This window comes from Lactuca sativa, chromosome 4 (genome assembly GCF_002870075.4).
Source record: "Lactuca sativa cultivar Salinas chromosome 4, Lsat_Salinas_v11, whole genome shotgun sequence".
Lineage (NCBI taxonomy): Eukaryota > Viridiplantae > Streptophyta > Magnoliopsida > Asterales > Asteraceae > Lactuca > Lactuca sativa.
Window position 1 is genome coordinate 169164819 of NC_056626.2, and position 10729 is coordinate 169175547.

The window sequence follows — 10729 nt, forward strand, 5'->3', positions numbered from 1 at the left end:
TGGTTATTGACAAGAGAATATTATAGGTCAAGGAGTCAGTGGGAGTCTTAATTGTCTTGATATGATCAGTGAATGTTTTATTTCTAATGTTTTGCAAAGTGTATGTTTTAAAAATGAATTTTTTGGCTCATGTTTTTGGGATGTTACACAACTTAACAGATTGAAGTGGATCATATAAAGGAGGGGATGGGAAGAGACTTTGTTATCTCGAAGGTGGATGTGCTGAATATGCAGCACATGTTGGAGTATAATGAGAAGAAAATTCATGGTATGGTTGTGTTGGTGGACGGTCTCATTGAGATTGTGTTTCTTATAATGTTGGTGGTAATCCACTTGATAATCAAGAAGTGATTTTGATGGATCATGTTTGGGATGTCTTGGTAGATGTCATATAGTTATATACATATGGTTGTAATGGTAATCTTATGTTGTTGTTGAAGACATGTGTAAGTGTAGACAATTTTATATAAATCACGATATATAAGTTAACGGAAATGAAGACCTGAGTTAATCATGCAATTTTGGCATCTGATCTCATTTTTTGGTTATGTATTAGGTTTGATAGGTTTATGTTAATGGTATCAACTTATGTTTTAAAATGGGTTTCTTTTTGGTACATTGATAGATAGTTGTATCTGTTTTATTTTGGAAATTACATTGCTATATATGTTGATTATTGTATGTTTCTACGTTGAAAAAAAGTACACTGCTATATTGTCAAAAAACTACACTGCTATATTGTCAATAAAGTACATTGCTATATATGGATATTAACTACACTTAAATATATATGTTCATTCATAGTTAAGGTAACTAAAAGTTAAGGGATGTTTTTCTATGGTTAATGAGCACATGATTCCACTTAAAAGAATGCGACATTTTAAAATAATGGGTAACATGGATCACATGTTCTCTTATAACGCAACCAACTTAGCAAGGACCACTTACACTTACACTAAAGGGGTACGAAGTCATGGTAAAAAGAGGGGGATGTACCCCTGGTACCTCTAAGACACCACTCCCTCCTCAGTGGGTTGGAAGGGTTGGGTTGTTTTGTGCTTTCACTAACCCGCTTCATCCTTTTTCTTTCTTTCTTTCTCTCTCCTTCCCCCCTCTCTCTATCTCTCTCTTTTTATATTGTATAATGTGTTTTTAGACTTGTACCTTAATTGTTTTGTATTTTTTTAATTTAGTGGGTTGAGTAGTTTAGGAAATATATGATTTCCATGTATTGTGGATTGGGAAAGACTGAAGAGAGAGGATAGCGAAAAGCTGATATGGAAATGGGTTAAGTGGGTTGGGAGGGATTGACTCCCTCCTCCCTAGTGGGTAACATGCACCACAATACCATGCATGTCCATTACTAACATAAAATAGGTTTAGTTTTGGAACATTGATGTATAGTAGCATTTGTTTTATATTTTGGAAAGTATATATATATATATATATATATATATATATATATATATATATATATATATATATAAGTGAATATACCCATAAGGGTATATAAGTTTAGCTACCCATTCCTTATATCCGACGTCGTTTAAGTGAATATATCGAGCCTTTTTTCTTACTCGTACTTGCATCGATCAATTAAGCCACCAACGTCCTCTGATCGGGAATGAAGTTTATCAAGCCCCAATCAAATCTTCCTCTTTAACTCTTCTACGGTAGCTCGTATCAACCAACAAGTGAGGTGATCATTGGGGATTTGAGTTAACATCTGATTATTTGATCATCCAACAGGTATTTCGATCCCACACATATGGTTTCGATTTTTTTCTTGGGTTCAAGGAGGCACAATCATCCATCGTTCCAATGGGTTCTCCATCTACTTGATTTCACGCCTCTCCCCACCTAACGATTCTTACTCGATGAAACGATGGTGTTAAAATCCACCTGTTTCTGACCTATCTGATTGTATATTTTGTTGAGGTATGACACTTCACTCGTGTAAATGGGCTAGTAGGGGAAGAACATAAGGTGCTCGATGAAATGCCCGAGAGAAAGTCAACAGTCTGATTAAAGGTTGTTGAAATGTACATAAGGGCATACATGAGTACCTATTTACATAAATTTCATATAATGGAAAGAAGCTTCGAATCGATGAGTCTTGGGACTTTCTATTGGACAACATATTAGTTGCAAGTATAGTAAATTTTGATCTCAAAATGCATATACATCAAGGAATGTTTCTTTGTTACCAATCAATTTTTTTGTTTTGTATTTTATCATTTAGGTGTATAGGTGCATGAAAAAAATGCCCAATAGAGACTACTCAATGATGCAACCCTGGTAGCATAGTTCTATAGACTACATAAACCAAGTTGGAGAGCTTGCGGCGCAGAAAAAAGCACCTTTTTTCACAGGTCTAACCATCTCAACTCCCCGTTTCTGGCATGCTATAGTTATTTAAGTCTCTCGACGGCGGGAATGGGAGATTACCGGTAAGCCAGATGCTTCGCGAACCATATTCTTTATTTTGGGGGCGTATATGATACTTGGGCTCCGGGAGGAGGAGATGTAAGAAAAATAACCAACTTGACGCTTAGCCCAAGTATCATATTTGGTTATTTACTAAAATCGCCCTTTGGGGGAGAAGGATGGATTGTTAGTGTAGACGATTTGGAAGATATAATCGGAGGCCATGTATGGTTAGGTTCCATTTGTATACTTGGTGGAATTTGGCATATCAAAAAGAATAACTTAAATCTTCATATAAATGGGGCTCGTACCTTTAATGCATCTATTGTGAGTTAAACAAACCCTTTTCAACCTTCTTCTTCATTTTCCATCCATTAATTTTCAAGATTTTTTTTTTCAGGCTCTTGGAGTCCCTGTTCACCATGATGTATATCAGATTAGAGCATCCCATATACCACCTAGAAAACTAGTTTATTGAGACATCAAAGCATAAGGAATTAAAGCCAAGATAGCCATTAAATGGGGAAAGCCTCATTTCCTTTACTTTTTGTATTAAGTTCAGTTGTTTTGTTTCTTCTGTTGAAGTCAAAAAGTAACTCATGTGTATAGCTAACTGGATTGACCGAAGGGTAAAATGGTCATTTATTTGTATTTTAGACAGTTCGTTAGTTCAATAAGGAAACACCCCTGTATAGTTTATAGTTTACTCGATTAAATGACCATTTAATCAAAGGTTAAAATGGTTATTACTTGTATTCAGTCAAAAAAGAAAGACTTTATGCATAAAGCACTTTATCTTAAAGAAGAAAAAGAAAAGGCCCTATGTTTTGATTTCAAGGTCTATAATGCTTTGAATTCTCAAGAAACTTGTAATATCTCAATTGAACCTTGTTTTTTGCTAAAACTGTGAAAATATTGTGTTGAATTCGTAGAATATTCGTATTAGATTCTGAATATGGAAAAATAATTGGGTGATTTTAAAGTCAAAATCTTTAATTTTACTATCTTTCAATTCAGATAATTCACTATGAGGTCTTGAGAAATTACCATCTTTGGGACAGGGGCAAAATCGTCCAACAACGTTAAAAACCATCAAACTTATGTGTTGATAACACAACACTAACCAAAATGATAACATACTTTCTTTCTTAACCTTTAATTGAGATAAGTTTCGTTTTGAACCCAAAATGACAACTTACTTTCATTTTTAACCCAAAATTGCAGAAAAGTTTCGTTTTTTTTTTTTCACAAAATACCATCACATTTTAGGTTTTTCTCAAAATCTCATCGTACTCTCGTTTTTTCTCAAAATACCATCGTACTTCTGTTTTTTTTGTTAAAAGTACCCTCATAATTTTGTTTTTTTCACAAAATACCATTGTACTTCCATTTTTTTCACAAAATACCCTCATAATTTTGTTTTTTCATAAAATACCATCGTACTTCGTTTTTTTTTTCACAAAATACCCTCATAGTTTCGTTTTTTCACAAAATACCCTCATAATTTTGTTTTTTTTTTTCATAAAATACCATCGTACTTCTGTTTTTTTTTCACAAATTCACCTCATAATTTCGTTTTTTTCACAAAATACCCTCATAATTTTGTTTTTTTTTCATAAAATACCATCATACTTCTGTTCTTTTTTCACAAAATACATTCATAATTTTGTTTTTTTTCACAAAATACCCTCATAATTTTGTTTTTTTTTTCATAAAATACCATCATACTTCTGTTTTTTCACAAAATACCCTCATAATTTCATTCTTTTTTTTTTTCACAAAATACCATTATACTTCCATTTTTTTTTCACAAAAGGCCCTCATAATTTTTTTTTTCATAAAATACAATCGTACTTCTATTTTTTTCACAAAATACCCTCATAATTTCGTTTTTTCACAAAATACTCTCATAAGTTTTGTTTTTTTTTCATAAAATACCATCGTACTTCTATTTTTTTTTCACAAAATAACCTCATAATTTTGTTTTTTCACAAAATACCCTCATATATTTTTTTTTCATAAAATACCAGCATACTTCTGTTTTTTTTTTCACAAAATACCCTCATAATTTTGTTTTTTCATCAAATACCATCATACTTCTGTTTTTTTCACAAAATACCCTCATAATTTCGTTTTTTCACAAAATACCATTGTACTTCTATTTTTTTCACAAAATACCCTCATAAATTTGTTTTTTCATAAAATACCATCGTACTTCTGTTTTTTTCACAAAATAACCTCATAATTTCGTTTTTTCACAAAATACCCTCATAATTTTGTTTCTTTTCCTAAAATACCATCGTACTTCTGTTTTTTTTTCACAAATAAGCTCGTAATTTCGTTTTTTCACAAAATACCCTCATAATTTTGTTTTTTTTTCATAAAATACCATCATACTTCTTATTTTATCACAAAATACCCTCATAATTTTGTTTTTTTTTCACAAAATACCCTCATAATTTCGTTTATTTCATAAAATACCATCATACTTCTGTTTTTTTTTCACAAAATACCCTCATAATATTTTTTCACAAAATACCTTCATAATTTTGTTTTTTCATAAAATACCATCGTACTTTTGTCTTTTTTTTTTTTTACAAAATACTCTCATAATTTTGTTCTTTTCATAAAATACCATCGTACTTCTGTTTCCTTTCAGAAAATACCCTATTAATTTCGTTTTTCACAAAATACCCTCATAATTATGTTTTTTTTTATAAAATACCATTGTACTTCTGTTTGTTTTATAAAATACCCTCATAATAACGTTTTTTCACAAAATACCATCATATTTCCGTTTTTTTTCACAAAATACCCTCATAATTTCGTTTTTTCACAAAATATCATCATACTTTTGTTATTTTTCATAAAATACCTTCATACTTTCTTTTGAAACACATAGTGGCAACCAAATTTCAATTATAATCACACAAATTATAAATATATACAAAAAGTAAATTCTCAAATGTGAGTGTAAATACTATAGCTAAAAGTGCTATTTAAAATGCATAGAGTAAAATTCGATGAAACATATTTCAATTGTTTTGAATTAAACTTATGCATAGAGTACAATTCGATGAAGCATATTTCAATTGTTTTGAATTAAACTTACAAAATGGCCCTTACACGTTTTATTTATAACAACTTACAACGTTTTATCTATAACAACTCACAAGCCTTTTTTTTTTAACTTCTACCCTTACAACCCAATTAACCTGTCATTTCCAACCCTTTTTTTTTTAATCTTTTGCTTTATACCCTTATAATCCATATCTTCTTATGCCTTATTCACAATAGATATTCTTTTTTTATTTTTTACTTGTCATTTGCGGCTATTTTAACTTTTTTTTATTTTTTATCCTAAAAACTATATTTTTGTAAATATGTGTTGCAAGATCAGTATATACAATTCTACTGACCTTATATATTTTTCAAATAACAAATGCAACGACAATCTACCTCTTATTATTACAATTGTTAAATTCAATTAAAAAACAGTTTAGACCCACCATAACAGGCGGTTGGCAAAAAATTAGATACAAATTGTAACTTACGACACCTTTCACAAAATCAATGTAACTAAAAGTGCAACTTAGAATGCACAATGTACAACTTATTTTTACAGTTTATGGCCCCTACTTTTTATATATTATTCAAAAACCATTTAACTTTTAGAAAAAGTTCCTAAACTCTTCTTAACTTTACTTATTCTTTCTACACTTTTGGCTCCTACATTCTTATGGATTATTCAAAAACCATCAAACTTACAAAAATAGTCCATAAACTCTTCTCAACTTTTGATAAATCACTCAACGCCCATTTATTTTAAACTTTCTCTGTTTTTTTAAGTTGTGATATACACAAGAAAACAACACATGTAAGAACTTGTAGTGAAACATGAGCTCAAATACTAGTCATAAACAATCAACAAATTTCATTCTAAAATATTAAAATTGTTAAAAAGCATCAATAACTTCTAAATTATCCATACATCGTTTGTGTCTAAAACATGAAAAAGGTGAAGTTAACCAAAAAAATGTCATGAAGCATCTAGTTTTTCTTGTTCTCATAGAAACAACACATCTCATTGTTATGTTTCTTGCAACGTTTTATCCGCCTGATACATGAAAAACATAAAATTGTTAATATGATTATTAGAGTTGTCAATCATGAAAATTAAATTATTATTGTAATTACCTTTATTTTTGAACAACTAGTAGCATAATGACCGAATCCTTGACAGTAAGAGCATGTTTGTTTTTTGGGGGCTTCTAAAGAAGACTTGATTCTACTTGCAAGTTTAGGACGCCCTTTGGTAGTAGTTGGACCAAGAGGCTCACAGACAGATAACTGTGACATCATATCTATTTGTGAAACTCCCATACAAGAACCTTGAGATACATTCTCCAAATACATAAATTTCTTTCGATTTGTTTGATCATCTAAACGACTTATCAATAGCGTATTGGCTTTTTGTATCTCTGAAGGGGAGTCTCTAGCTTGGTCAATTAGTTTAGTAAAATTTGAACGGACACACCATAGTGTATAGGCACTAACTCCATTTTCATTATTCATTTCTCCAAGTCCAATACTAGCACTAAACAGTTTGTACCTAGCATTAAGGGTCCATCGTGGTAACATATAGTGACTCGGGAGTTCTTTAACATGATTCTTCTTCATCACATATAGGCTATGTTTACATAAAATCCCATTTGTCTCATACTTAACACATGAACATGTGACGCTGACTTGATCCAAAGAAAGAACGAAAGGTAACAATGCACCGATATTTTTTTTATCAACATCCAACTGCCCAACTCGGTATGTGCTTTCTTCTGTAGTTTTTCCTATAGTCTCATGAGTCAAATTGGTAATAGCTTCGGTCCATTCTTTTTTGAAAGTATCAAACATCTTTCTAGTATAACATTGACCTGCTTTTGCTTCGATTGGATGCACTGAAGAAAGAATTGGCCTCGAGTTCATAGTCTTGAAGTCTTCATCTTCTTCGGCGGCCCTTCGAGACTCAACTGCTTTGTCATATTGTACAACAAACTCATTCAACATGGTCCTCGAATTAACAAATCCATCAAAAAATGAATTGATACTCTCACTTTGTCTGGTTGTTGTCACACCAGCAAAGAAAGTATCATTCAAGAAGGGTTTAGCCCAATGTAGACGTTGGTTATATATGTTACTAATCCAATAGTTGCTTTTCAGTTCATACTTACTACGCATAACCTCCCATGTTGCTTCAAATTGTTCAACGATGTCACTATTTACCCATTGTTTGTGCGTTTCTTGAAAATCACTGTAACGGGAAACATACGATCGAAGGTGCTCAGTTTCATGCTTCATGATATGCTATGAACAAAAACGATGTCGAGTCTTCGGAAACACTTTTTTTATTGCATTTCCCATTGCTTTGTCTTGATCAGTAATAATTGCCTGCGGATACTTGCCAAACATACATTTGAGGAAATGTTCAAATAACCATTCAAATGTGTCTTCTTTTTCATTTTCAAGCAATTCTCCACCAAAAAGTATAGACTGCCCATGATGATTTACCCAGTAAAGGGAGCAAAAGGCATCTTGAATTTGTTAGTCATATAAGTGACATCAAACACAACAACATCTCTGAATTTTATATAGGCATCTCTTGATCTACCATCAGCCCAAAAGATATTTCTAGGATACCTATCATCAGACAAATCCACGACAAAATACTGGTCACTGTCAACTAATGTTTTATCTTGAAAATGTTTTATAAGTCCATAGAACTCCTTTCCTCTATGTCGTTTTCGATGCTTAGATAAGACATCAACACATTGCTTTGAAGTTACATCAGCTACATTTGAGGTTTTCATTTTATTAACTACCTTTTTAATCTGAGAAGGTTTCAACCATGCTTGACCAAATTGCACCATGAAATCAATAAATTTGTCCTCTTAAGATGGAATCAATAGATCAAGCCTTTTTCGATGGTTTGTTGGTAGGTTGAAAATAACCGAAGCTGAATAAATCGATTGAATCAAATAAGGTTTTGTTTAATCGGTTTTGTTAATTCGGTTTTTGGTTCGATTTCGGTCAAAACGAATATCTAAGACCTTATCTGGTTTGGTTTTCGGTTTTATTTCCACCATTCGGTTAACTGAACTAAACAATTAAGATTATAAGCTTTTTATATGTTTCCATATTCAAACTAATACCTTTCTATGCGATACATTATTTTGACATTCTATTGGTCAATTGGTTTTGCAAAAAAAAAAAAAAAAATTAGTAATAATCGAGAATAATGGATTATTGCACTTATTTTTGGATCATGTTTGATGTTAAAATTATTTTTTCACTTTTCTGACATTTATTCTTATAATTTTTTTTCTCATAGGTCTAACAAATCAAACATATTGCTACATTAAATATTTTGTCTTTGTATCTCTCTTACAAAAATTGTCTAATAAGCAAATAATATAAAGAATGCACACTTATGTCCATTTTTCTTATAAAGTATACACTTGAAATTTTAACTTTTTTTTATTTGGATTTAACTGAAAACTGAACCAGTTAAACTGAAAACCTATTAAACAGAACCGGTTCAGTTTTGGTTAATATTTTGAAAGTCATAAATCGATCATACCGATAACCGAAAACACCTCTATTTGTTGGTATTCATTATTACTTCCGTACATAGTGTAAAAATGGTCATTTTTATCAATAAAAGTTCTAATCCAACAACATGAACATGTTTTCATTCGGAAACAAATTCATTTAGCATCTTTGTATGACTCGGAGGTTGCTAAAAGGTCAACAAAGGACCAAAAGGTCGACAAAGGAACAAATGTCAAAGTAGTCGAAAAGGGCTTAAAATATATTAAAACGGGCTACCTTGCCATGAGTGATAGTAGCATTAAAAGAATGAATAACATATATTAACAATAATCAAACTCAATGACTCATGTAACTAGGTATTTGATCAAATAAGATCGTCCAGTTCCTATAGAATCTATCACTAAAATAGCCCTAAAGAGGGATAAGGCTAAGTGGAACGAAAATACAATAGACTGTCTGCAATACCCATTGTGAACGTAGTCGTGGTGGATCGTGGTCATGGATGATTGTTGTGGCTTTAATGATTGACAACGATCACTGAGTGAACGAGTCTCTCTCTCTCTCTCTCTCTCTCTCTCTCTTCATGGCTGTGATAGGTATACCAGACTTGGTTTGTGGTTCTTGATGGTTAGGTGGAGCTCGAGGTGATTCGTGGTCCGTGAAATTAAATAATACTGATTATCATACATTAACGAGTTTTATAAGATACTAGGCGAATGTATGCGCGTTGCGCAGTGGGATAATTATGTAGTTTAATATGGTTATATATGGTTTAATGTATTGTGAATAAGCCATACATAAAACTTGTATGCGATTAAATAACATGTATATTTTTTGATTTACAGATTTTTTTATCATAATAAATAATGAATTTTTTTTACTATTAGTTTAAAATTTTAAATGTAATTTTTATGTACACATTAGTATCTAATGTAATTAATTGCTGATTGATTAGATATGGATTCTCATTTGTGGTCGTCTATTTATGTTGAACCTCATAAAAATACATATTTAACGACTTTTGTTAGTTTTACTATTGAATAGAAAATGGTGCCATATTTTAAGTAAATATAAAAAATCTCATTCTCAATCTATTTTAAGATAGTGACATATTTTAAGTTAATATAAAAAAATCATATTCTAGAACTAATGAAAATAAAAAAAACGGAGCCAAATTTTTTTAACTATAATAAAGTTGATTCCAATTAAAAAGTGCTCAATCGAAGATAATTTATTTCAATAAACATCATAAGATATTACATTATATTCAAATTACAGACATCATTTTTGTAAGAGTCATTCAAAATATATGAGACTATAGTGCCTAATAAAACAATGTAATAACCAAATGACCCTAACATATTATAAATGAAATATAATTATAATATATTATCTATGCAACTAAATTTCTGCACAACATATGAGAGCCGTCTACTATATGGTATTCTTCTAATATATTATATTATAGTATAAACACTATATTTGGAAAACCACTTTGAGTTATATTGCAGTTTATAACATTAAATTTGTGATGGGCTGTATTTGACCCACATTTGTGTATTTATATCTATATTATATATTTAAAACAAATCTTATATAAACATCCAACCTAAATATTCATCTTCAAGTTTTCTTTCTTCGCCACGTAAACAAACTTTTGTTATAAAGCCAAAAATGGAATAAAAGACACTTAATT

The 10729-nt window shown here is 30.8% G+C and overlaps 1 protein-coding gene across 1 annotated transcript; it reads right to left on the reverse strand.

Moving 5' to 3' along the window:
• Positions 1-6517: 6517 nt before the first annotated feature.
• On the reverse strand, positions 6518-7782 carry LOC128133544 (protein FAR1-RELATED SEQUENCE 5-like). The gene is made up of 2 exons (XM_052771026.1): positions 6625-7782; positions 6518-6544 (listed from the first exon to the last, which is right to left on the reverse strand). Exons 1-2 carry the CDS (start codon positions 7780-7782, stop codon positions 6518-6520), a joined length of 1185 nt encoding a protein of 394 aa, XP_052626986.1.
• Between the last annotated feature and the right edge of the window lie 2947 nt (positions 7783-10729).

Bases quoted from the DNA above. Each gene is read 5' to 3' on its own strand.
- LOC128133544 (XM_052771026.1), bottom strand. From the start codon at position 7,782: ATGAAGCATGAAACTGAGCACCTTCGATCGTATGTTTCCCGTTACAGT. The intron at 6,545-6,624 runs GTAATTACAATA...TTCATGTATCAG, and splicing joins CTAGTTGTTCAAAAATAAAG to GCGGATAAAACGTTGCAAGA.